Source organism: Gracilinanus agilis, chromosome 4 (assembly GCF_016433145.1).
Source record: "Gracilinanus agilis isolate LMUSP501 chromosome 4, AgileGrace, whole genome shotgun sequence".
Classification (NCBI taxonomy): Eukaryota; Metazoa; Chordata; class Mammalia; order Didelphimorphia; family Didelphidae; genus Gracilinanus; species Gracilinanus agilis.
The window spans coordinates 408,535,953-408,563,176 of NC_058133.1; the positions used below are offsets into that span (position 1 = coordinate 408,535,953).

Consider the following 27,224-nt stretch of genomic DNA (forward strand, 5'->3'; position numbering starts at 1 on the left):
CACTAGCTCTGAGGTCTCCCAGGGTCAGTTACACCTTGTCCCAACCACCATGGAGTCCCTCTCAGAAAGCCAGGCCCACTCCATTTGGAATTCTCCATCCCTTCCTGTTGGGTCTCCTAACTAATAACTAAATAATCCTCCTCACAACAGAACACCTAATGAATCTAGATCATATGTTCTATACATCCTCTTGTGATGATAGATGTGTTAGATTTGATTACAGAACCACAAAGAGTAATCTTTTAAAGATCATGGAGAACTGGAGAGGTACCTGTGTGAATAGTTTAAACTTTTAAGTGGATGAAGATAGCATCTATTAGATTTAGCCTTACATATAGTGAGGAATTAGAAAGACTGCCAGAATTCATCTAAAAATTAATAAACAGATAATTTAGGCAAGGCCAGGAAGATACTTTATGGTTCTGTGATATTACTTTATTTATGATTTTTTTTACTATAGTCTTTTTACTTGTTAATTTAGAACTTTAAAAAATTCCTTATATTAAAAAGTGAAGGTTGTACAATCCTTTCCATATATATGTTTTTCATATACATTTTAAAGTTACTTTTCCTAATTTAACATTTCAATTTTTCTATGACCTGAGTCTATACCCAAATCAAATTATTTACTTCCATAATAAATCATCTAAGTCCATTTGAATTGGGTTTTTCTTTTTAAAAATTAGTGATAGTAGCAAGACAAAATAATAATTTGCTCTTAGATAATAACAGAATTTATATTTTAATTATTTAATTTACTTTTGTTTGAATAATAAAGAACACAGATATGAGATCTATCTCTTTTTATTTATGTTTTACTTTTTCCAGATTACATACATTTCTTAATGTAATACAATTTTTAGTAATCATTTTCTGATAATTTGCAGACCATATTCTCTATCCCTTCTAATACTCCTCTCTGAGAAGGCAGACAATATGTTATAGATTGTGCATATATTATCATATACATATTTCCATGTTTATGTTGTGAAAGAAAACAAATATTGCTCATGCTAGAAAAAATTTATGGAGAAAATAAGTAAAGAATGATGGTTCAATTTGCATTAGAGATCTGTCTTTTTAACTTGGCCTCCCTTAAGATAACAATAGTCAAGTGAAGGCTACTGGATTCTAAAAAATTTAGATTCTAAAAAATATATCCAAAGTACTGTACTTCCTTGTACATTATAAGATCATCACATATCATAAGACCGTAAACATTTTAAGATACTAATCTCATGATGTTTAAGCATCAGGTGTTAGAAAAAGCAACATAATTTTATTTTTATTCTATGCAATGATTATATATAGCAGGAATTGATAAACTCTAGCCTGAGGGCCAAAGGACAAATCTATTATAGCCTGTTTTTATATGGATCAGTCAACTAAGAATGGTTTCTACCTTTTAAAATATAATACAAAAATAAAATACAATAAAACTATTTAAAAATATAAAAGCCATTCTTAGCTCATAGACTATATACATAAACCTAAGAGATAGTATGAACACTTAGCTGTTTCAAATTTTTTAAATTTTAAATCATTTAGATTTGATGAACATGTGATGATAGATCTGCCACATTTGATTATTGAACCATTGATAACTGGTCAGACAGATGTAGCCTATAAGCTATAGTTTACTGATCTCTAATTTATAAAAAAGTTAATGATTTCAGAAATGCAAATAATTGTCCTGCTTAAAGCTTAAATATATTCTTCCTTACAACTCTACTATAGAAACAATAGCCATTATTATTATCATGTCATCATTATTGATATGACTGTTCTAAGCCCTTTTCTCTCTTTACCCTCTCAGAGAGTTCTCATCTGCTCCTCTGGGTTTAAATATTATTGTGCATATGGCTTCTAAATCTATATATCTAGCCATAGCCTCTCACCTGAACTCCAGGCCTGAATTACCATCTGTATATCCCAGAGGCATATCAAATTCAACATGTCCAAAACAATTTATTACTTTCCTTCTCAAAGCTACTCCTCTTTCAAACTTCCCTGTTCCTTTATTGCTCCTGGCTCTCTGGTTTATAACCTCTGAGGCATCTTCAATTCTCCCATTTCTTTTTTCCTTTCCCTCATTGCTAAGTCTTGTCATTTCTTACTCCACAAAAGTCTCTTACGGTAAACCTCTTCTCTTTCACTCAGGGCTGCCACCTTAAGCGCTCTTTATAATTTCCCTCCTGGAATATTATAGTTGTCTCCTAATAGTTCTCAATGCTTCTTTCTCTTTTCCAAGCTATCCCCTATACAACTGCCAAAGTGATCTTTAATAATTACAGACCTTTAATAATTACAAACTGTTCATATTACAGTTTTTCTCAATAAATTCCAGTGGCTCTAGGATAAAATATAAATTATTCTTTTTGTATTTTTAAGCTCTTTCTGGGGCAGATAGGTGGCTCATTGCATAGAATGCTAGGCCAGGAGTTGTATTCCAATCTGACCTCGGATATTTCCTAGTTTCCTAGGCAAATTATTTAACCCCAATTCTAAGACTATGTGCTAGGCATTTTGCTAAGGTCCATTTTCAAAATAAAGTGTTTTTCATGATTTGTGTTCTCTCCCTCCCCTTTCAAAGTAGATTAAAAAAAACAGAAGATATTTTTAGGAAGTATTACGTTGCTTAGGTTGTTTTAAGATTTTATTTGAGTTGGCATGATAAAGGTAAACTTTTATATACTAAATTTTAAAAAGCAGTTCATTATGGGTATTATATTTTAACATTCCTGTATGCTTGGTATTTTTTCTTTTAAAGCACAAGAATCCCTCTTTTCTGTAAACTATAGATTTCTACCCGTCATTCATTTTCCATTGTTCCTTAGGTTACTTTTAATTTGAATTCTTCTAAGGTCCTAGCATTCTGGATTTCTAGCCAAAGAGCCTCATTAAGAGAATATTAGAATTTTTAAAGTGGACTTTTGCAGTAGTGAGCAGCATGGGATCATTGAAAATACTGTGGTGCTTTGAGAAGCATTCTTTCTACTCCATACTTCTAAGTCTAGCTCAACATCAATCTAGTGCCTACTTCTGTTATCTGTGTATAATGATGATCAACTCTACATAGTGTAATAAGGAATAATAATGTCCATATGATTAAATGTATATCTGTACACTAGTCATTTTTCAAGATCCATTAATCCAGGTGTTTTTTTCTCAAATGCTTTTATTATTATTATACTCAATATATTTTTTTAGAAATTTAATTTTTTTATTTTTATTATCATGCAAAACACACTTCCATATTGGTCATTGTTGTAAGACTGCCAGAAGTGTAAGAGCACACTCTATACAAAACAAAAATCCCAAAATAAAACTGAAAATACACTGATGTGAAAGATAGTATGCTTTGGTCCACAACTGTCTAACTCCAATAATTCTTTTTTTGATCCTTTCAGGATCGTACCAGATCAGTTCATTGCTAAGAGTAGCAGAGTTGATCATCAGACAATATTGCTGTTATTGTGTGCAATGTTCTCCTGGTTCTGCTTACTTTACTCTGCATCCAGTTCCTACATATCTTTTTCTGTATATCATCTTGCTTATTATTTCTTATAGCACAATAGTATTCTGTCATCAACATCAACATACCACAATTTGCTCAGCTATTCCCCACTTGATGGACATCCTCTCAGCTATCAATTCTTTGCCACTTCAAAAAGAGCTGCTGTAAATATTTTTGTACAAATAGGTCCTTTCCCCCTTTTTATGATCTCTTTGGGATATAGACCCAGTAGTGGTATTACCGGATCAAAGGATATGCACAGTTTGATAGCCCTTTGAGAATAGTTCCAGATTGCTCTCCTAAATTGTTTTGGATCAGTTCACAACTCCACCAACAATGTATTAGTGTCTCATTTTTTTCCATATCTCCTCCAATATTTATCACTTTCCTTTATTGTCACATTGGCCAGTCTGTTAAAAAGTATGAAATGGTACCTCAGTGTTGTTTTAACTTGTATTTCTCTAATCAAGAGTGATTCAGAAAATTTTTTCATGTCATTATTGATAGCTTCGATTTCTTCATCTGAAAATTGTTCATATCCTTTGACCATTTATCAATGGGGGAATGGCTTGGAAATCTTATTTTTCTTAAAGTTAATGTATTAAGGAGTAATCTTGCTTCTTCTTAAAGTAAACATACTGATTTGGGCATATTCTAAAAACTCTAAAATATAAATTATTTATAAATAAAGGAATTTCTTAGTTTTTAATCATATTAAAAATAACATGAACTTTTTATTCTTTTTTACCTTTCATAGGCTATCCACTCAGTTGCCTGGCACCATGAAGGCAAGCAATTCATTTGTAGTCATTCAGATGGCACTTTGACTATATGGAATGTAAAATCTCCTACCAAACCTGTACAAACAATTACTCCACATGGTAAGACTACTTAAGATTTAATATTTACTGCATTGTGACACTTTTTTTTAAGGTAAACTGAAATGTTTTGGACATATGCTATTATGTTTTAGCAACTCAAAGAAAAAATCAGCTGGATGGCTCAGTGGATTGAGAGCCAGGCCTAGAGACAGGAGGTCCTAGGTTCGAATCTGGCCATAGACACTTCCTAGCTCTGTGACCCTGGGCAAGTCCCTTAACCCCCATTGCCTAGCCCTGTAATAAATTAAAAAATTAATATAGAAGGATATATATAAAAATATTAGGGTTTAAAATTTTTTTAAAATTATGATTATATGTTTTAGATCAACTAGAATTTTTCTGCCAAGGATTTAATTTAAGCTTCAGAAAGTTGATGGTAAAGTTTTTTTTTTATTAAGAAGCTTTTTCTTCAGAATATTCTTTCTCCAGTTTGAAAAATTAGCCTTATGATAATGAATGAGCAAGTAAGTTATCTCTCTAGACCTCAATTTCATTCACAAAGTTAAATGAGTTGGATTACATGAATATGAATGTACCTGGTATTATTAATGTTTTCTGACCATGCCTCTTGGCATAGGCCTTGGATCTATGATTTCACTATTAAATTGAACTAAATCACTTTACCACTGTAGTTCAGCACCTTTTGCACTTGTACTGATTTGTCAAGAGCTTGGAGATGTTTAATGACTTTCCTAAGGTCCGACGTCAAGGGTAGAAAGTGCTAGAGTTGAAACTTGAACTCACCTCTTCCTGGATATAAAACTGGCTTTCTAATGATTATGCTATGCTACTTCCCAGGAATTTATAACCATTTAAAAATGCAGAAAAAGCTGTATGTCTTCCTTTGTGTGACTTATGTGTGAGAGTTACTGAATACTTTCTAAACTCTTTAAGAATGATATGTGTTTCATTTCTTTCAACAATGTATAAACTTAATGATTTTTCCTTGTAGGTTTCATATTTAGAGTATTATCAGTTAAACTGGCATTTTTAGATGATTTATACACTGATTTTTTGGTTCCTACTTCAGGTCCCATTGTCCCCCTAACATTTCCTCCTTTTGGCCACTACTACTACAGAAGCAACTGTGTAGAACTGAGGGTCATTCTGTAAACAAAAATATTGATCTAGATGTAATTTTTAAAGTAAATACTTTCAGCCTCACAAAAGAGATATTTTATTTTTTAAAATAAGTAATTATTTTGAAGTAAGTAAATTTTTAAAAATAATTAAAAATGTTAACATCTTTAGGGGCTTCTTTTAAAACTAAATTGTAGGGGCAGCTGGGTAGCTCAGTGGAGTGAGAGTCAGGCCTAGAGACAGGAGGTCCTAGGTTCAAACCCGGCCTCAGCCACTTCCCAGCTGTGTGACCCTGGGCAAGTCACTTGACCTCCATTGCCCACCCTTACCAATCTTCCACCTATGAGACAATACACCGAAGTACAAGGGTTAAAAAAAAAAAAAAGAAAAAAGAAAAGAAAACTAAATTGTATGCATGTATATTTTAATGTGTATTCATGCAAAGGTACTTCAGCAAAGAAACTTAAGAAATAAAGAATTGAACATGGCATTTATTTTCTATGGCGACAGAAATTTGTAGAATTTTTTTCTTGCAATACTTGATTGCCTTAATAATATTTGAAGCAACATGATACTCAATATAAGTTGCTAATATTTTAACAGTAGATATCATTTAGGAATTTATTTTACATTTTATGCATTATATTTTAATAGAATATTCAGAGGACATTTCCCTTTGGTAGTTATGTCAGCTTGCCATCATTCACTGAGTATATTTTCTTCTTATCACTGTCTTCTAATAGAGAAAGTTTGCTGTCTAGATGCTGGAGTAATAAATCAGGTTGCTTACACATAAACCTTGAAGTGTTAACTGAAATCTTTAGCAGGATTAAAGTTTTGTCCATTTCAGTGATACCTGTTAGAGTATTCAGAATAGTAAAATAAAACATTAGCAACAATGGATAGTTCATATTAAGGGATTTCTGTCAGCATCTTTTTCTAAATGTACAAGAAAATGATACAGATAGGCATCATGCCATAGTGAATGGAGTTCTAGACTTGATGTCAGGGAGACCTCAGTTAAAAATTAAATAACCCTTTATTTATTAAAAAATAAAATTTATTAGGAAAGTGGGATCGACAATTAATACTTGTAGTACTTACTTCATAGTATTTTTGTAAGGCTTGAATGGACTATGTAATGTGATGTATAAGTCTCAAAGAACTATTCTTATCAAGACAGAAGAAGTGGTTTTATCTTGGTCTAGCTATTTCAAATCTTTTTTGCCAAAAGAAAAATAAATAATAACTTATCAGTCTGCCTAAGTGAAAATTTCATTTTTCAGAAGACAGAGAAACAATGAATTGTATTCTGGATTTGATTCTTACTGGGGTCTGGGGTAAAAAAATGGAAACCTGGAAGGAAGTAACTACTCTGTGATAGAGAAGAGGAAATTTGGACATAGTAATTTGACATACACTAAAAATTTTGAGAAAGCAGATTTCTAAAGGGTTCACAGGAAAAATAGGTTTCTAAGTACTAAGATTTTAAATGGGAAACCAGACTATATGTGATATATGCTCAAGAATGAAAATTGAACATACAAGTAGAAACAGTCCCATTGAGGAAGAATGGGTTAGGTGGTAATATACCAGGTTGCTTAACCAGCACAGGGGCAGAGAAACAGAATAGATTAGAGAACTCAGGTCAATCAAAGTGGAACTGAGCCCTTGCACCTCTAGCCTAGGTGACATAGGAAGACCCAGTAATAAAAAAACTAACTATAATATTAAAAGAAGTCCTGCCAGACTTAACATTTTTATTTTTTAAACAGTCTATTGAACTAGTAGATGCAGGGAATTGTACATGTGTATGTGGAGGGGAGTGTTTAATAGTATTTTATTTTTCCTTCAATTTTTAAATTTTCTCCTCAAGTACATGTAGAAACAAGTTTTTTGCATTCATTTTCTTAAAATTTTGAGTTCCAACTTCTCTCCCTACCATCCCTGTTCCCTGAAGACAGTAAGAAATCTGATACAGATTTTACATGTGCAGTTGTGTAAAACATTTTTCTACATTAGTCATTTTTGTGGAAGAGATGTCAACCAAAAAAAGAAGAAAGAAAGTGAAATATAATAATGTTTTGGTCTGCCATCAGACTCCATTGGTTCTTTCTTTGGAGGTGGATTATATTTTTCATCATGAGTCTTTAAGTTGTCTTAGATCATTATATTACTGAGAATAGCTAGATGCTTCACAGTTCTTCATCATATAATATTTTAGTTACTGTGTATTATACAGTATTGTGATTCTGCTCACTTCACTTCATATTAGTTCTTGTAAGTCTTTCTAGGTGTTTCTGGAATCATTAATTTCTTTCAGCATAATAATATTCTATTGCAGTCACATGCCACAGTTTGTTTAGCCATCAAGCCATTCCCTAATTGATGGATGTCTCCTCAATTTCCAGTTCTTTGCTACCACATAAATAGCTGCTACAAATATTTGTACAAATAGGTCCTCTTCCCTTTTTAAAAAAATCTCTTTGGTATATAGACCTACTAGTAGTATTACTGGATCGAAAGGGTATGTGCAGTTTTAAAGCCATTTGGGCATAGTTGCAAATTGCTCTCAGAATAGTTGAATATAGATATATTTTAGCAAAGATTTTGATTAAGTACTCATACTATTCTCATACTACTAGATGTACTTTAGACAATACAATTAAATTGATTAAAAATATTTGAACAGCCAGACTCTGGAGTTGTTGTGTTCGCTTTCGTGACAGAAAATCTTTTTCATAATACTCTTGGGATCTGTGATTGGCTGGGTGCTGCTTAACATTTTTATCAGTCACTTAAAGGCATATAAAAATGATCATCAAGGGGGCAGCTAGGTGGCTCAGTGGATTGAGAGTCAGGACCAAAGATGGGAGGTCCTGTGTTCAGATCTGGCCTCAGACATTTCCTAGCTGTATAACTCTGGGCAAGTCACTTAACCCTTAATTGCCTAGCCCTTACTGCTCTTCTGCCTTGGAACCAATACACAGTATTGATTCCAAAACAGAAGGGAAGGGTTTAAAAAAATGATCATCAAATCTACAGATGATACAAAACTGAAAGGACTAGCTAACACATGAGGAAGTATAATTAAGATCTAAAAAGATATTTATAGGCATTGGTTTGAAGCTAAGATGATGAAATCCAATAGAGACAAAATGTGAAGTTTTACATTTGAATTAAAAAATGATATGGAGGAAGCATTGTTAGATTGCAATTCATTGCTTTTTTTTTTTTTAAAGGAACTTTACTTGAAATACCATTTCCTGAGATTTCCATTAGTGTGGTTAGGAAAATAGAATTGTTATTTTATTAATTTTGTTGTAAAATACTGGAAAAGTCCTAACTCTGGGCATTATATCTCAGAATGCTGGGAGATGGTTAACACAGTATATCTAAATGTAATTGCAATTTTTCTTATTCTGTTATTATTTTCCTATTTAAAAAAATAAACTAGCATTTATATAGTGATTTCAAGTTTGCAAAGTATTTTACAAATATTATCTGTCCACATTGAGATTTGAGGAGAGATTAAATGACTTGCCCAAGATCACCAAAATAATGAATATCTGAGACTGAATTTCAGCTTAGGTATTCCTGATTCCAGGTTCAGGGCTCTAACTGTTATAGACCATCTAATTGCTAAATCTCTCTAATTAACAGTTGTAAAACTTTATTTTTCTTGCTTATCTGAAGTCTTACAATTGATTACATTCAATAACTATAAGGGGAAAGCAACCAGGTCCTAACATAATTCTTCTCACAAGGTCAAGTATGGGCCAGTAATTGCTGTCATTTTGGTCCTATTTGTTCTTGACTCCTAATTATATTAACCTTTATTCTGGGGAAACAGCTATTTTATCTGAGAAGAGGACATTCCAAGATTTTCCGGGTTTTGTTCTATTTCCAGGACTTAAGTTAACATTTCAAGACAGAAATTTCAGTAGGAGCATCAGTTAGGGGTTATAGCCCCATTATCCGTTTGCTAGGAATTCCTGTTCTAATTTTATTTATTTATTTAGAATGTTTTGCCATGGTTACATGATTCATGATTCTTCCCACCCCTCTTCCCTCCCCATCTCCCAGAGCTGACAAGCAATTCCACTGGGTTATAGATGTGTGTGTGTGTGTGTGTGTGTGTGTGTGTGTGTGTGTGTGTATATACACATATACATATACATAATAGTTAAAATATTTCCATATTATTCATATTTGCAATAGAGTGATCATTTAATGCTAGAACCTCAATCAGATCCCCATTCAACCACGTGATCGATCATATCATTTTCTTCTGCATTTCTATTGCCACAGTTCTTTTTCTGGATGTGGATAGCATTCTTTCTCATAAGTTCCTCAATGTTGTCCTGGATCATTGCACTGCTACTAGTAGAAAAGTCTGTTACATTTGATTGTACCACAGTGTTTCAGTTTCTGTGTACAATGTTCTCCTGGTTCTGCTTCTTTTGCTCTGCATCAATTTTTGGAGGTCTTTCCAGTTCACATAGAAATCCTCCAGTTCATTATTCCTTACAGCACAATAGTATTCTATCACCATCAGAGATACCGCAATTTGTTCAACCATTTCCCAATCGAGGGACATGCCTACTTTTCCAATTTTTTGCCACCACAAAGAGCATGGCTATAAATAGAAGTAGTATGACTGGATCAAAGGGCAGGCATTCTTTTAAAGCTCTTTGCACATAATTCCAAATTGCCCTCTCCAATGGTTGGATTGATTCACAATTTCACCAGTAGTGTATTGGTGACCCAATTTTGTCACATCCCCTCCAACATTACCTGTCCTAATTTTTATGAAGTGAAAGTAAATACAACTTAATGGAATTTTCATCTTTACTGATAGCACATGACCTTAAAAGGATTTAAATGACACCTAGTGGTGAATTCTGGTAGCATTTTTTGTTTTGAATTGTTTGGTCTTTTCCTGTTAGAAATCAGTAGAGTTTATCTACTTTATGAGATTCTTTGTGCCAAGTGTTCAATGTTAAATTTCATGTTCAAAAACTACACTGTCTTGGAAATTCAGGCAGGTGTTAAGAGGGACAGTTGGGCAAGTGATTAATTGCTAGTGTAAGAATGATATATTTTGAGAGGTATTTGGATGGTAAAGGGTACCAGAGAATGGGCAAGCGATGGTAGCTTGAAAGGGGTCTTTACTTGTGGGTAATGTCAGTGGGACCACATTCCCTTTAAGCAAAAGTCCACCCCCCCCAATTAAAATAGCACAGCAGGGGGTCTTGATCAGCCAGAGTCTGGCTTGAGCTGCTGTCCTCTCAGACCCCTTGTTCTCTCTTTGTCCTGAATAAAGTCTCCTTTTATCTGACCGAGAATCAAGTTTATTATAATGATTAAGGTAGCAGAAGGTGGGGGGAGAGGGGAAGAGGTATTGGGAAATTCCTAACTTCTAATCCCCAAAAGTACTTCTCCCTGGCTGGCCAAATGGCCGAACCAGAAATTCACCTTCTCTCCCCCATTTCTTATCCTAATCTAAAATCTATACTGCTAGCAATATAACAGGGTCTTGATGTAAGGCAAGTAAGGGTTGAGAGTCTTCAGGGGCTGGCTCAAAAGTTTCCGGAGTCCACTGACCCCTCAGGCCTCATGAGTCCTGAATCTCCTTCAGGTTGATGGTTGAGGCTGTCAGGAAACAACAGGCTTTTGGGGATGTAGATGTCCAAAGAAAATCTTTTGGGCTGGCTCTCCATTGTTCCCTGGGTGGGCAAGCCTTCCTCTCATCCCAAGATCTCAGATCAAAAAGCCCCCTCCGTATAGGTTCCCTTTCCCAACTTGCTTTGCTCTAGCTCAGCTGTTGGTCTGTGTCACTCAAGTCCAGCTTCTCAGCATTCCAAAGGTTCCACTCAACCCAGTCTGCTCTTACAATTCCCGGTTTTCTTGTGTAACTTTCCAAAAGTCACTATGTAAAAATACTTACCTAATATTATTATTTCTTTTCTATTCCTAACTTATGCCCCACCCCCAAAAATAATAAATTTCTCTAACTTTCCCTTCTATGCTAATTTCTAAGCTACGTAATTTATTCTAAGAGAGTTTCAGGAAAGTTTGTGTAGGAGATGAGGTTTCTGTATTTGTAACAATATTCCAAAAGTGAAAACAATTTTTAACATATTGCTTTGTTAAGAATAATGAATGCCTAGGTTTCAAATGTTAAACAATACAACTGTTTTCCTACTCTTAGTTATTTCTAAGCCATTATCTTAACTACCTATTTTCCTAATACAATGCTATTTTATTGCTACCATGAATCTGTTTTCATCTATCTACTTTGTTAATATTCTTACCTACCTACCTACCTAAATATGATACTCTATCTTATGCTTATGCTTTCCTTACACTAACTAAAGCTTGTGATCTGAATTTTCTCTAAATCCCTATCTGTGCTATTCCTGTTTCTATTCTGTTTATATATTATATGTTTAATTATGATACTCTATGTACAAGGTTATGATACCTTATTTCCAACCCTATAGCTACTTTTGTTAACCTACGTTACATATTTTTACACATTTACAACCATTTATGTACATATGATGTATTTTATACATAGTCTTGGAATTTTGACTTTAGATAAGAAAATCTGCTGATTTGACTAAGATCTTTATGGGACTTAGTAATTACATATGTACAATATATACATTTTGCAATTCTGCAACTTCAGACTCTCGTTTATTTACATGAGGTCCTTGCTGTACATCAGTTTTGTGCCGTGTTTGTGTCCTTGTATAGTGTGATGGATGTATTATACTTACCCAATGTTCAAAGTCATCCTCTTTGCTACATTTTGCCTGCTGGAGTTCTCTTCTTTCTTGTATGTTATATATGTGCTGTGTTGAATGTATTCCCTAAAGTGTAAAATTAATTTGTTTTTTTGTGTAATCAAGAGTACCATTCTTATGTATCGTTCTTTTCCTTCTGTCCTCTTCTTACAATGTACAATATTTACATAGTTCAAAGTTTTAGCTGTGCATTTCAACTTGCACAGTCTCTGTTTTTTACTTGTAGCAGTTCTTTCCCTTCTCTTTCTTGATTTTTTCTCTTTATTTCTTTGTCTGTCATCTTACATCTTGTCTGTCATCATAGATTTGCCTGTTGGGATTTCTTTTTTCTCCACTCATGCTCTGCAATCTTTTGTGTGTTTTTAATTTTGTTTGTGTGATGTATAGCAATTATCTTAATTCCTCATTTTTTCTTTTCTGGTGTTACTGTATTGTTTGCATTGTATGTTTGCATTCTTGTCTGTATTATATATGTGAACTCTCTGCATTTTGGCATTGACACTTTTATAGATGATGGTCTCTAAGTTCCTAACATATACTATGTCCAAAAACTTTTGCAATGTTTTGGCCAAGTTATATGGATCAATATCCACCTGCAGATGGTTTCCTTCAGCAAGTGTGTAATGGTCTCCTTCATTGGAACTAGCACTCCAATATTGCTCTGACCCTATTCATCTACTCAGTAGATTCTACTGTATTTTTTTTGCCATAGTCTGCTCCACATTCCCTATAGACCCTATGATTGTGCTGTTCTCTGAAGATGTTTTAAGAACAGCTCTAGTGGCCCCCTTGCCCATTAGTGCAGGAAAGATTTCATTCCCCACTTTGGTCATGATTTGGGGCTCACTGTTCTCAGTGTCTTCATGCATTTGAACCATTGGTGCTTCTATCTCTATATTCTCTATGTCCCATTCTTGTTGCAAATTAGCCACAGTTTGTTCTGGATCTGGACCATCTGTTTGTAGTTCTTTTTCATTTTGTAATGGGTTTGCATACTCTAGGTTGCTAATTGATGTTGCAGTGATGTCATTCTGACCGCTTTTCTCTGTTGTTTCTGCACTGGCATGGTTCGTTTCACTGTTCTTTAAAGATGTGGTTTCAGGAAGAGTGTTTGTGTTTTGCATTAAATTTGCTATTGACCACTGGAAAGGTAAAGACTTTTCTGCCTACCTGAACATGCTTTGTTGATAAATCACAAGGTTAGATCCAGGGAATGTGTGGATTAGAGGAATTTGCATGTCTATATTGGAAATGTATTGTTGATTATACATTCTATTCCAATCTGGTGTTAACATTATAAATGATATAGATGAATACTTGAAAGGATTTTGGGATTGTTGGGTAAACTGGATGTTATTTGCTTTGTTTATATGCAACAGAGATTCTGTAAGATTGAACTTTGTGTCTTCCCATGTTGTATTTGTCACATTTCCCATTTCCCAGTTATTCTCTTCTTCTTTGACATGCTACTTGTCAGGTTTCTCTATGTCTTTTTGATTTAAACATTCAAAGTGTACTTTAGTTACAGGCATTACTGAAATTATATAAGCCTGGAGCCTTGGTAATGGATGAATAATGAATTTCTCCTATAGATGTTTGGGGTTGAAATTCTTTGGCTTCTGGATTGAGTTTTGAATTCGTTTTTGTGTCAAAGAAATTTCTTTTTATTTTGTCATCCACATGTACCAATTATCCTGGAGGTCTGCTTGTCTGAATGCCTAAGGATGTTGCTTTTTCCTTCCCACTGGACAATTTTGCAAGTTACTTTTTACTGTTTCCCTCTTCATTTTCAGTTTGTGTGTCAAACTGCTTGGAACACTCTAGTAAGTTTAGTTGTGCATTTTCTGTTGTTATGTTATAGTTTTGTATCTCTGTAAATCTCCATTCCTTGATAAGTAACTCAAAGCCCATCACCTTACAGTTTGTTATTAGGATCGTTTTCAAGAATGAAAAACTCTACCTACTCGGTAGGAAGTTGATTTGTAAAACTTAGAACAGTTTCTTGCTTCTTCAGAAATCCAAATAGATTAGTATAATACATATTTATTGCTATTCCTATAGTTCTTATTGACATTCATGTATTAGTGAGATTGTTGCATAAAAGAGAGTCAACTTTAAAGCCATGGAACTTGTTTTTAAGTTCCCCTGCAAACTCAGACTGGCAATGTGACTGTGGATAAATCATTTACGTCATTCATAAATTATAGAGTAAGTAAATTTGTAGAGGTGATTTTTTTTACCTAGTATTTCCTAGTATCAGTGAAATCTGAGGTCCTCTCCCTTTAGTAGGTTATCTGATAAATCATGATAACTTTTTAGTTTTCTCCCCTGCCCAAATAATCATGATAAACACTTTTTAAAAAAAGAAATATTTAAAATTCATTCACCTAATGAGTCACAAAGCAACAACTTTAAATTTTTAGATACTAGGGCAGCTAGGTAGCATAGTGGTTAGAGTGCCAGTTCTGGAGTTGGGAAGACCTGGGTACAAATCTGGCCTCAAATCTGTTCCTAGCTATGTGACTCTGGGCAAGTTACTTAAACCCAATTGCCTAACCCTTGTTGTTCTTATATCTTAGAATTGATGCTAAGACAGAAGGTAACGGTTTAAAAAATACCAAGATGCTGCTGAATATTTTTACTAATTGCTCATTTCTTAATAGTAAAATTAAGGTATCACTTTGAGCTATTTATTTCTCTCTGGAAACCTGAAACTGGAAAAATAATGGTATGCTTAAATTTGAGAATCTCTTTTCTGGAGTTGCCTTCAAATGATTATCCCATTACCCTTCAAAGGATTATTATGCCTTGAAAGGATTATTCCTAAAAGATTATCCCACAAAATGATAGAATGAAAGGGAGCTGTGAGAATCAGAGTAAGTCAATTAACTTCTATCATTCTCAATTTCCATATTTTTAAAAAGAGGGTAGTAGATTAGATTGTCTTTTAAGTCCTTTATAACTCTTAATTTCAAAGTCCTCTTTGAAAGAGCAAAGAGCAACTTATCACTTATGTAAAATCATTTTTGGAATTTCTGTTGTATGTAAAAATGCATTAGAGGCTTATGGGCTGAAGGAAAGGAGAAGATAAAAAAATAGAGGACTATTGTCAGTTGTTTGGAAGAGAACATATATGTAATGGTATAATAATTCGAGCTGGAAATATTCTTAAAATTAATCCTTTTTCATTTTATAAATAAGGAACCTGAGGCCCAGAGAGCAAAAGGAAAGTAGCCAAGGTCACTTTGAAGCATTCAAACTAAAACCCTTGACTTCAAATTCAAAGATTTTTCATACCACAAGGACTTATCAAGCACCTACCTATTAAGTTTCACTTTCCTTTTTTTCTCCTTTTCTAGATCTGGAGAGTCTTAATTGAAGTCTAGTTACCCCCTTTCCTTACCTTGAACCCTTTGATAGAAGAATTATATCAAATAGCATATTCATAGATGGAAAATGCCATAATAAAAATTAATTCTTACAATGTTAGGGAGCAAAATAACAATTAGCAAACTGGATTCAAAAAGGCTTTTAGATCAGGGAACTTTTAGGTTTTGAAACATACTGAAAGAGAAGAAAGAGTACATGATAATTATGTGTTGCTACATAGAGACACATGAAGATTGAAGCAGGGAAGTTATTTGCAAGAAGCAATAGATTAGTATTGACTGAAGTAGAATCTGAAAGAATTTTGTTAGCTTATGAGTTGAGAGATATATTGGAGAGGTATGTGCAATATGTAATAACAATGAGGAAAACAGTATATCAGTAACAGTACATAACATTTTAAAATGCCTTGCCTTAATTTTTCTTTCTACCTTTGTCTTCTATGTAATAAAATTCTTTAAGGTAAAATAAAATCTAATGTGATGTGATGCAATATATTTCTTATAACCCAGTTCCTTCTGTACTGATTTCAAATTTTCTTAACAGTTCTTGTCAAATAGGTAATTCTTACCAGAATATTTTAATATCAGGTTTATCAATATTTAGATTTTTTGCATCCTTGTTTATTTTTATAAAAACTTTAAAATGTCTGTTATTAAGCAATTATTTTCTTCTCCCATTCACCCTTCCCATGCTTATTAAAGAGAAATTTAAAAAGCAAGAAAACAAGCAAGGAAGATAAAGGTTGGAAAGAAAGAGTAATCACTGTGTTATTATAGCATAATCAAATAATATGTACTGAAACTTTGGCCATGTCCAAAAATGCTTCTCTTATTCTACATATTAGTCCACCCACCGAGTTACTATTATGAAATGTTTTTCTTTATCCATCCTAAGGAATAATGGTTGTGATCATTCAGTTTAATGGTAAGTTTTTCAGAATTGTTTGTACAATTTTAATATTATATTACAAATTTTTCTTCTGGTTCACTTTTCATTACTTCATGCTCATCTTCCCAGATATTTCTGAAATTCTTTTCTATTTCTTTCAGTACTATAGTATTCCATTATATTCATATATCATAATTTGTACTGACAGTTGACAGTTGAAAGATACCTCCTTAATTTTTAGTTCTTTGAGTAAAAGATAACTATTTTATACCTAAAGGAATTCTTCCTTTCTCATTGATTTTCTGGGGGGTATATGCCTAGTAATCATATCAGACGGCCAAAAGGCATGTACTCTTTAGTAATTTGTAGGCATAATTCCAAACTGCTTTCCATAATGTTTGGACCTATTCACCACCACCACCACCACCACATCAAAGTGTTTGTTTTTCTACAGCCCCTTTAAAATTTTACTTTATTTGTTGTCTTTGTCTGATAAGTTTGAAGTTGAACTTCAGAATTGCTTTAATTTGTATTTCCCTAATTATTAGAGATTTAAAGCATTTTTGATAGTTTGGATTTATTCTTTGAAAATCATTCAGATCTTTTGATTGTTTATTAATTGAGCAATGACTAATGTTCTTATAAATTAAGTCAGATTCTTATATACCTTGGAAATGAGAACTTTACCAGAGAAACTTGCTGAAAGACTTTTCTCAGTTAACTATTTTCTTTATAGTCTTAGCTGCAGTGGTTTGTGCAAAATCTTTTTAGTTTAATGTAATTAAAATAGTTTTATCTTTTGTGTTCTTCTTTATCCCCTGTTTAGCGATGATTTCTTCCCAAAGGTGTATATGTATGTATTTTTATATACACAGATACATATGCACACATTAGAAAAGTATCTTTGCTCCTCTAAACTTTTTAAGATGTGATATCTTATATTTAGGTCATGTATTCATTTGGAGCTTATCTTAATATATGGTTTGAGATGTTGATCTAAACTTAATTTCTGCCTGATTGCTATTTACTTTTCTCCGCAGTTTTTAATCATTTAGTGAGTCTTTTCCTCAACAGCAAGTCTTTGGATTTAGCAAATAATAGGCTATTAATTGTTTATTTCTGAATGTTGTGGATATAATCTATTCTACTAACTTGATAAGTTTTTTTTTAAACCCTAACCTTCTGTCTTGAAGTTAATACTGTGTATTGGCTCCAAGGCAGAAGAGTGGTAAAGGTAGGCAATGGGGGTAAAGTGACTTGCCCAGGGTCACACAGCTGAGAAGTGTCTGAGGCCAGATTTGAACCTAGGACCTCCCATCTCTAGGCCTGACTCTCAATCCATTGAGCTACCCAGCTGCCCCCTTGGTAAGTTTTTTTGACCAGTAACAAATTATTTTGGAAATGACTACTTTGTAGTATAGTTTGAGATTTGGTATTATTTGGTTCCCTTCCCTGCTTTTGCTTTCATTATCTTCTTGATAATTGTTAACTTTTGTGCCTTTAGATGAATCTCATTATTTTTTCTAATTTTATTAGTATGGTACAGAATAAAGGATGTGACAAGAGCCTGCCTTATTTTTGTAAAGTTTGTTTTGTAGTTTTATTTACATAATTTCATAATGTATAAGTCAGCTTGTTTCAGTTCCATCCCTACTCTAGTCCATTCTCCATTCAGTCACCAATGTTCAGATTAGACTAAATCACTACTCTAGTTAATAAATCCCAATGGTTCCCTATTGCTTCCAGGATCAAATACAAAATGCTTTGCTTGATATAGTCAAAGCACTTCACTACCTACCCTCCTACCTTTCCTTTCTTATTACATCTCACTTCTTGACATGAATTCTAATATCCAAAGACAGTGGCCTTGTGGCTATGCCATGAACAAGATGCTTCATCTCTCAGTGTCACCTATGCCTAGAAGCTTTCCCTCCTCAATTCTGCTTACTATGTCCTGGTTTCCTTTAAATCTCATGTAAAATCTTCTCTTTTGAAAGAAGTTTTTACCAACACCTTTTAACTTAAGTGCCTTCTTTCTGTTAATTATTTTGAAACACACAGATGCTTGTGTGTTATATATAGCTTACCTTGTTTATGTTTGTTGCATATTGTCTCCTCCATTCAATTGTAAGCTCCTTGATGGCAAGGGTGTGTGTGTGTGTGTGTGTGTGTGAGAGAGAGAGAGAGAGAGAGAGAGTTTCTGTTGGATTTTTCATTCAATAAACTGGTGTGTTTTTTTTTTAAATCTTGTGATATAATAAAAATTCCGCAATACAGAATTAGATAAATATTTTTTAAAAACCTGTAATACAGTGAAGCCATGATATAGTGAGGGACAACTGTATACTTAGTTTTGCCTGGTAGGTGATTCTGGGTTGTAAACATAGTTCTTTTGCCCTCTGTTATATTATGTTTCAAGCCTTCTGATTCTTAATGTGAAGGCTGCTAAGTTCTATGTAATCCTGACTCTAGCTCCATGGTATTTGAATTCTTTTTGTCTGCTTGCAGTTGTTTTCTCCTTCCCTTGGGGGCTGTTGAAATTAGTGTTAATATTCCTAGGAGTTGTTATTTGGGAATTTATATATGGAAGTGATATGTGAATTCTTTCAATTTCTTTTTTATGCTCTCTTGTTCAAGAATATTTAAATAGTTGTCTGATAATTTTCTTGTATTATGGTGTCTAGGCTCTTTTTTTTTTTTAATCATGACTTTCAGGTAATCCAATAATTCTTAGATTGTTTCTGTCTTAGATCCATTTTCCAGGTCAGTTGTATTTTTCAATGTGATATTTCACTTTTTCTCTTTCTTTCTTTTTCATTTTTAAAAATTTTGTTTTCTTGTTTCATGGTGTCTCATGAAGTCTTTAGTTTCTCATTTGCCAATTCTAATTTTTCATGAATGATTTTTTTTCTGTGAGCTTTTGACTCTCCTTTTCCATTCTGTCAATTCTACATTCTAAGAAATTATTTTCTTCACTGGATTTTTGTTTTCCTTTTTCCTTTTCATCAGATTTACTTTCTATTGCTTTCATTTCTCTTTCCCATTTTTACTCTGCATCTTAATTGATTTTTGAAATTATTTTGAGCTCTTCCAGAGCCTGAGACCAATTCATATTTTTCTTTGAAGTTTTACATGTAGCTGCTTTGCTTTCTTTGTCTTCTTCTGAATCTGTGCCTTACTTTTCATTTTCCATAAATAAATTTTCTAGGAAAACATATGCCTTATCACTTAACACTTGTATATATCGGTATATCAATTGGAATTTTGGCTTTAAAAGATTGCTCTATAGCAAAAATGAATAAAATGGAAATAGGTATCAAGTGATAACATTTGTACAACCCAGTGGAATTACTTGTCATCTTTGAGAGTGAGGAGAGAAGAGGGGAGGGAAAGAAAATAAATCATGTAAACATGGAAAAATATTTTAAAAATAAATAAAAAATTTTTAAAAAATATATGGTTAAAGTTTTATTTGTTTGTTTATTTATTTTTGTTAGTTTATTTTTTCAGCCTTTTCCTTAACTTTTTCTTGATTTTTACTTTTATCTTAAAGATGAGTTCTGTTCTCAGAATAGTAGGGGCACTCTCTTAAACTTCAGACTTTCTTTGTTGCTCCCCTTAGGTTTATTTCTGGGTTTCTTCAAGATTCAGTTCTTCTAAGGTGGTATGATGACCTGTGGACTCTGAGCTCTGAAAGCCACTTCCCACTGAGGCTACTGACGACTTGCCCTGTGCTGGGTCTCAGTCTAGCCTCTGGCTTGGGCAGGAGCTTTGGGCTTCACTTCAGGCTTGATCAGGTCAGACACTCTGAACTACCTACCTTGCTCTGGGGCTTGTAACCTCATTGTTAGCCTGGGTAAGGGTTCTGTACCTTACCCAGATCAGGTATACCACATGGACTGCCTTGCACTAGGATTTAAGATCTCATTGGAGGCATGGGTGAGGGCTTTGGTCCTCTCCTTGGGCTGGCATGCACTAGACACCTTGCCAACTATCTTGACCTTGGACAGGGGTTCAGAGTCTCCCTCTGACCCTACACCAGCCAGACACACAGTGGACTGTCCTGTGCTAGGGCTTGGGGCCTCGCTGCAAGCCCAGGGAAGAGCTTGGAACTTTAAGGGATATATGTGGGGTGCACTGCTGTTGGCTTAGTCAATGTCTTAGGGTCTCAGTATTGGCTTGGTTCAAAACCTGGAACCATAGATGTGGTTGGGGGAGACGGGGCTTGCTCCTTGGTGGGGCCCTACTCTCCCCTCTAATCCCAGTAAAAGGGATCCTCTCTGCCTACCTTTCAAGTTGTTTTCTGCAGGAAAATTGCTTCGCTCCATCCCCTTGTTGTTTTTTATCACTCCAATATTCATTTTAAAGCATTATTTTAAGGGGGTTGGAAAGGATTTTTGAGTAGTTCAAGCTTTCCCGGCTTCTATTCCTCTATATTGGCTCTATTGTGATTGTTGAAAAAAAAAAAAGACTAGTCATGCATAATCTTCCCCCCACCCCCTTTGGTAGTTTTTTGCTCTTTTAAATAAGATGATCTACAATGAGAGGATAGGCCCAAATTATCAGGAGCCAATTTTCCAGTTCTCATCTTTATTGACCTCTTTGTAGTCTTTAAAAATGTTTTTTTTAAAACCCTAACTTTTTGTCTTAGTAACAACTCTGAGACAGAAGGGCAAGATTTAGGCAGATAGTGTAAGTGACTTGTCCAGGGTGACATAGCTAGGTAGTATCTAAGGTCTGATTGTAACCTCGGCCCTCTAGACTCCAAGCTTGGTGTTCTATCCACTCTTTTCTAGTTTTTCTAGCAGTTTTTGTCAAATAGTGAGTTCTTCTTCCAAAAGCTTGGATTTTTGGATTTTTCAAACACTGTTACTTTGGTCATTTACCACTGAATGTTGAGTGCCTAATCTGTTTCATTGATTCACCACTTTATTTCTTAGCCAGTACCAGATTGTTTTGATGGTTGCCATTTTATAATATAGTTTGAGATCCTGTATAGCTTTGCCACCTTTCTTCATAATTTTTCTTCTCATTATTCCTTTGATATTCTTGGCCTTTTTTTTCTTCCAGAGAAATTTTATTATTATTTTTTTAACTCTATGAAGTAAATTTTTGGTAGTTTGATTGGTACAGCATTGACTAAATAAATAAATTTAGGTAAAATTGTTATTTTTATTATATTGTTTTGACCTAACCATGAGCAATTAATGTTTTTTTAGCTACTTAGATCTGGCTTTATTTGTGTGAAAAATGTTTTATAGTTATAGAAAAAATATTTTCTGGGTTTGTCTTCACAAGTAGACTTCTAGTTATTTTATATTGTTTATAGTTATCTTAAATTTGATTTCTCTTTCTATCTCTTAGTTACATTGAGAAATACTGATAATTTGTGTAGTAGTTCTAGTGCAATACTGAATAGTAGTGATGATACTGAGCATCCTTACTTCCCTCTTGAGCTTATTGGGAAGACTTCTTCCTTTCTTTCTTCTTACAGTGGAGAATGCCACTGTTCTCCATATTACCCAGACTAACAGCCTAGGTGCATCCTTAATTCCCCTTTTTTCTTCTCCTATAAATGATCTTTTGTCAAGACTTATCTATTTTTCCCTTTATAACATTTCTTGTATATGTCCCCTTTTCTGACATTGCCAACTACTGGTATAAACCTTCATCATTTCATACCCAAATAATATCAATAGACAGCTGATTGTTTTTATAAGACACTTCTACAAATATCTCCCTACTCCAATTTATCCTCAATTCTGTTGTGAAAATAAACTTCATAAAGCACAAATCTAACCATGTCACCCCTTATTCCATTAATTCCAATAGTTCCTCCATCACCTCCACAGTAAAAAAATCCTCTGGTGCTCAAAATTCTTCAAAAAATATAGCCCCTCCTATTTTTCTAGTTTCTCCCTCCCTACCTCCATATTCTGTGATGCAGAATGCCATTCCCTACACAAGACACAACATCTCCAAAGTCCAGGTGTTTCACTTACTATTCTACATACTTAGACTTTTGTCCTTTCTTGTCTCCACCTTTTAGTTTCATTGGATTCCTTCATTCTTAACTAAAACTCTAATTTCTACAAGAATCCTTTACTATTTACCCTTAATGTTAGTGCTTCCTCTGTTGATTATCTTCAAATTATCTGGTATATATCTTGTTTGTACATAGTTGTTTACATGTTGATTCTTTCATTAGCCTGAAAGCTCCTTAAAAGCAGACTGACTTTTGCCTCTTAGTATCCATGGGATTTAGCACTGCATCTGACACATAGTAGGCATTTAATAAATGCTTATTGACTTAACCTGACTTGACTTGGTCCAAGTCCAGCCATTTTGTCATCAGTTATGTTCTGGGGCTAACTTGGATAGTGTAGTGCTGATTTGGAATCTAAAATGACATATTTCCAGAGAGCTGAATCAACAACTAAAATTGTCCCTGGGATTCTGAGGTGGCTGACTAAAGCTCTAGAGTTGGAATGATAAACATAACTCCCAGAACTGAACTTGGTCCAAGTTATATTACCAGACTGATACAGTAGTCTAGCTCCTTTGGTACTGTAACGATTAAAAATGATAAAGGCTGATATTATGAGGATAACGAATATTTTATTTAGGCCAATGTTGGTAGAATAACATCGACCACGAGCCTGTAAAAATTTCAAATTGCCGCCTCAGCCATCATGTTCCATACCTTCCCTAACCTTTACTGTGTCCCCCCCACCCCCCGCCCCCTTCCCGAGAGCTGTCTAGGAGCTGACAGGAAAATTAAAAATGAGAGACCTAGTAAATTGACATCTTTTCTGTCAGGAAAATGCTTTTTTTTTTTTTTTTAAACTGAGGGAGGACCTAGATAGCATTTTTAGAGGAAACCAAATCCTCAAATGGGAAAGGAGAGAGAATGTTGCATCTTGGTCTAGGTCATTTTTATTTAGTCACTACTCATTCATTCATTCACTGTTAATTTTTATCAGGCCTGTGATTTCATCAGTATAGGAAGCTCCTAGGTAGAAACTCCCTTTACCAGTGTCCCTACCTTTTCTGTGTTATATTGCATTAGAGATTTGGTTTTGGGATTTAAGAGGTTGAATGATTCTTTAGGTCATCGCTAGTGTGTTTCAGAGGCTGGGTCTTTCTGACTCTAACTCTCTTATCTACTACAATAGCTGTTTATGTAGCATTTGTTTTCTTTTATTATTTTTTTAGGTGGCAACTGCTTTTTTTTTAATTTTTATTTTTCATTTAACCCTTACCTTCCATCTTGGAGTCAATATTGTTTGTTGGCTTCAAGGCAGAAGAGTGGTAAGGCTAGGCAATGGGGGTCAAGTGACTTCCCCAGGGTCACACAGCTGGGAAGTGTCTGAGGCCAGAATTGAACTTAGGACCTCCCGCCTCTAGGCCTGGTTCTCAATCCACTGAGCTACCCAGCTGCCCCCTATGGCAACTGCTTTTTAAAAATTAAAATGTCTTCCCTGCCCTACTTCATGTTGAGCAAATTAAGTGTAACCAAACAACCATACCAAAGCTGCCTCAAAAAAAATCCTTCAGTGTGTCAGTATGCCACTAAATATGACAAAACAAATTCCCACATTAGCTGTATCTGAAAATGTCTTTTTCCTTATTATAAATGTATTACCTTTCTGTTCAGAAGCTAATTATCTGTTTAATTTTTATACTTATTTCATTGAATGCAATTCTAAAATCTTTCCAAGTTGTTTTTTTTCTATAATGTTATCATTATAAATTGTTTTCCTAATTCTCTTACCCTTATTTGGCTTGATAAAGACTTGATAAACCTTAGTTTCCTCTGAAATTATCCATTTCACTACTCATAGTACAAAAATATTACATTGCATTCATATACAATACTTTGTTTACCTGTTTCTCAAAGTAAGACAATGCCTTAATTTTCAACTTAAGGCTTTTAGAAAAAGCTGTTGTGAATATTTTTCTTTTTTTTTGCATTTTTTTTATTAAAAATTTTTTTACATGGTTCCATGATTCATATTCTTACTCTCTTCTCCCCCTTCCAAAGTCCAACCCCCCCGCCCTGTAGCCGATTTCCACTGGTTTCTTCATGTGTCATGGATCAAGACCTATTTCCATATTATTGATAGTTGTACTAAGGTGGTCATTTAGAGTTTACTTCCCAAATCATGTCCCCATCAACTCATGAGTTCAAGCAGTTGTTTTTCTTCTGTGTTTCCACTCCTGTAGTTCTTCCTCTGAATGTGGGGAGTGTTCTTTTCCATAAATCCCTCAGAGTTGTCCTGGGTCATTGTACTGCTGCTAGTACAGAAGTCCATTACATTCTATTTTACCACAGTGTATCAGTCTCGGTGTACAATATTCTCCTGGTTCTGCTCCTTTCACTCTACATCAATTCCTAGAGGTCATTCCAGTTCACATGGAATTTCTCCAGTTTATTATTCCTTTTCCATCACCAGCATATACCACAATTTGTTCAGCCATATCCCAATTGACAGGCATATCCTCATTTTCCAGTTTTTTGCCATCACAAAGAGTGTGGCTAAAATTATTTTTGTACATGTCTCTTTCCCTATGATCTCTTTGGGGTACAAACCCAACAATGGTATGCCTGGATCAAAGGGCAGGCAATCTTTTATCGCTCTTTGGGCATAGTTCTAAATTGCCATCCAGAATGGTTGGATCAGTTCACAACTCCACCAGCAGTGCATTAATATCCCAATTTTGCCACATCCCTTCTAACATTTATTACACTCCTTTGCTGTCATTTTAACCAATCTTCTAGGTGTGAGGTGATACCTCAGAGTTGTTTTGATGTGCATTTCTCTAATTATTAGAGATTTACAACACATTTTCATATTGATAGTTTTCATTTCTTTATCTAAAAATTGCCTATTCATGTCCCTTGTCCATTTATCAATTGAAGAATGACTTGATTTTTTGTGCAGTTGATTTAACTCCTTGTATATTTGAATAATTAGACGTTTGTCAGATTTTTTTGTTATAACGATTTTTTCCCCAGGTTGTTGTTTCCCTTCTGATTTTGGTTGCGTTGTTTTTGTTTGTACAAAACCTTTTTAATTTAATGTAATAAAAATTATTTATTTTACATTTTGTAATTTTTTAAAATTCTAGCTTGGTTTTAAAATCTTTCCTTTTCCATAGATCTGACAAATATACTATTCTGTGTTCTCCTAATTGACTTATGGTTTCCTTCTTTATATTCAAGTCTTTCACCCATTCTGAATTTATCTTGGTGTAGGGTGTGAGATGTTGATCTAAACCTAATCTCTCCCATATTGTTTTCCAATTTTCCCAGCAGTTTTTGTCAAATAGTGGATTTTTGTCCCAGATTTTGGGCTCTTTGAGTTTATCATAGACTGTCTTACTGACATCACTTACCCCAAGTCTATTCCACTGATCCTCCCTTCTGTCTCTTAGCCAGTACCATATTGTTTTGATGACTGCTGCTTTATAGAATAGTTTAATATCTGGTACTGCTAGGCTACCTTCCTTCACATTTTTTTTTCATTATTTCCCTTGATGTTCTTGATCTTTTGTTCTTCCAAATGAACTTTGTTATAATTTTTTCTAATTCTGTAAAAAAGTTTCTTGGTAGTTTGATAGATATGGTACTAAATAAGTAAATTGATTTGTGTAGAATGGTTATTTCTATTATGTTAGCTCATCTTACCCATGAGCAATCAATGTTTTTCCAATTGTTTAGATCTAGTTTAATTGTTTAGAAAGTGTTTTGTTTGTGTTCATATAATTCCTGTGTTTGTTTTGATAGATAGATTCCTAAGTATTTTATATTGTCTAGGGCAGTGATAGGCAAACTGCAGCCTGCAGGCCAGATGTGGCCCTGTGAAATTTTCTATTTGGCTGCACAACATTATTCCTAATCTGACGAATACAATAAGTAGGATATAATACAACGAAACCTCGAAAGAGTTGCCTTAGAAACAAACTGACAGATGAGCATTTCCTTTCCTTTGGCCCTCTCTTTAAAAAGTTTGCCCATCATTGGTCTAGGGTGATTTTAAATGGTGTTTCTCTTTCTAACTCTTGCCGCTGAAATGTGTTGGAAATATATAGAAATGCTGATGATTTACATGCATTATCCTGCAACTTTGCTAAAGTTGTTGATTATTTCTACTAGCTTTTTAGTTGATTCTCAAGGATTTTTTTTAAGTAGATCATCATATCATCTGCAAAGAGTGATAGGATAGTCTCCTCATTGCCTATTTTACTACCTTCAATTTCTTTTTCTTCTCTAATTGCTACCACTAGTATTTCTAGTACAATTTTAATAATAGAGGTCATAATGGGCATCCTTGTTTCACTTCTGATCTATTGGGAAGGCTTCTAATTTATCCTCATTGTATATGATGCTTGTTGATGGTTTTAGATATATACTGTTTATTATTTTTAGGAAAGGTCTTTCTATTCCTATGCTTTCTAGTGTTTTCAATAGGAATAAGTGTTATACTTTGTCAAAGGCTTTTTCAGCATCTATTGAGATAATCATGTGGTTTTTGTTTGTTAGTTTGTTGTTTTATATTCATAATCTGGGAAGTGATGGATGCCACCTTGACTGACAGGGATGGCAGTTGGAAGACCCGGAATGTTCCCAAGTGCCGTGAGCCAGGGGCAAAT

The 27,224-nt window shown here is 34.1% G+C and overlaps 1 protein-coding gene across 1 annotated transcript in view; it reads left to right on the top strand.

Annotated features, from left to right (window-relative positions):
* STXBP5 (syntaxin binding protein 5) overlaps window positions 1–27,224 on the top strand; it is a 252,000-nt gene that overhangs the window by 59,849 nt on the left and 164,927 nt on the right. Inside the window, 1 exon segment of the mRNA XM_044675457.1 lies at window positions 4,275–4,398. Coding sequence (XP_044531392.1) covers window positions 4,275–4,398 — 124 coding nt within the window.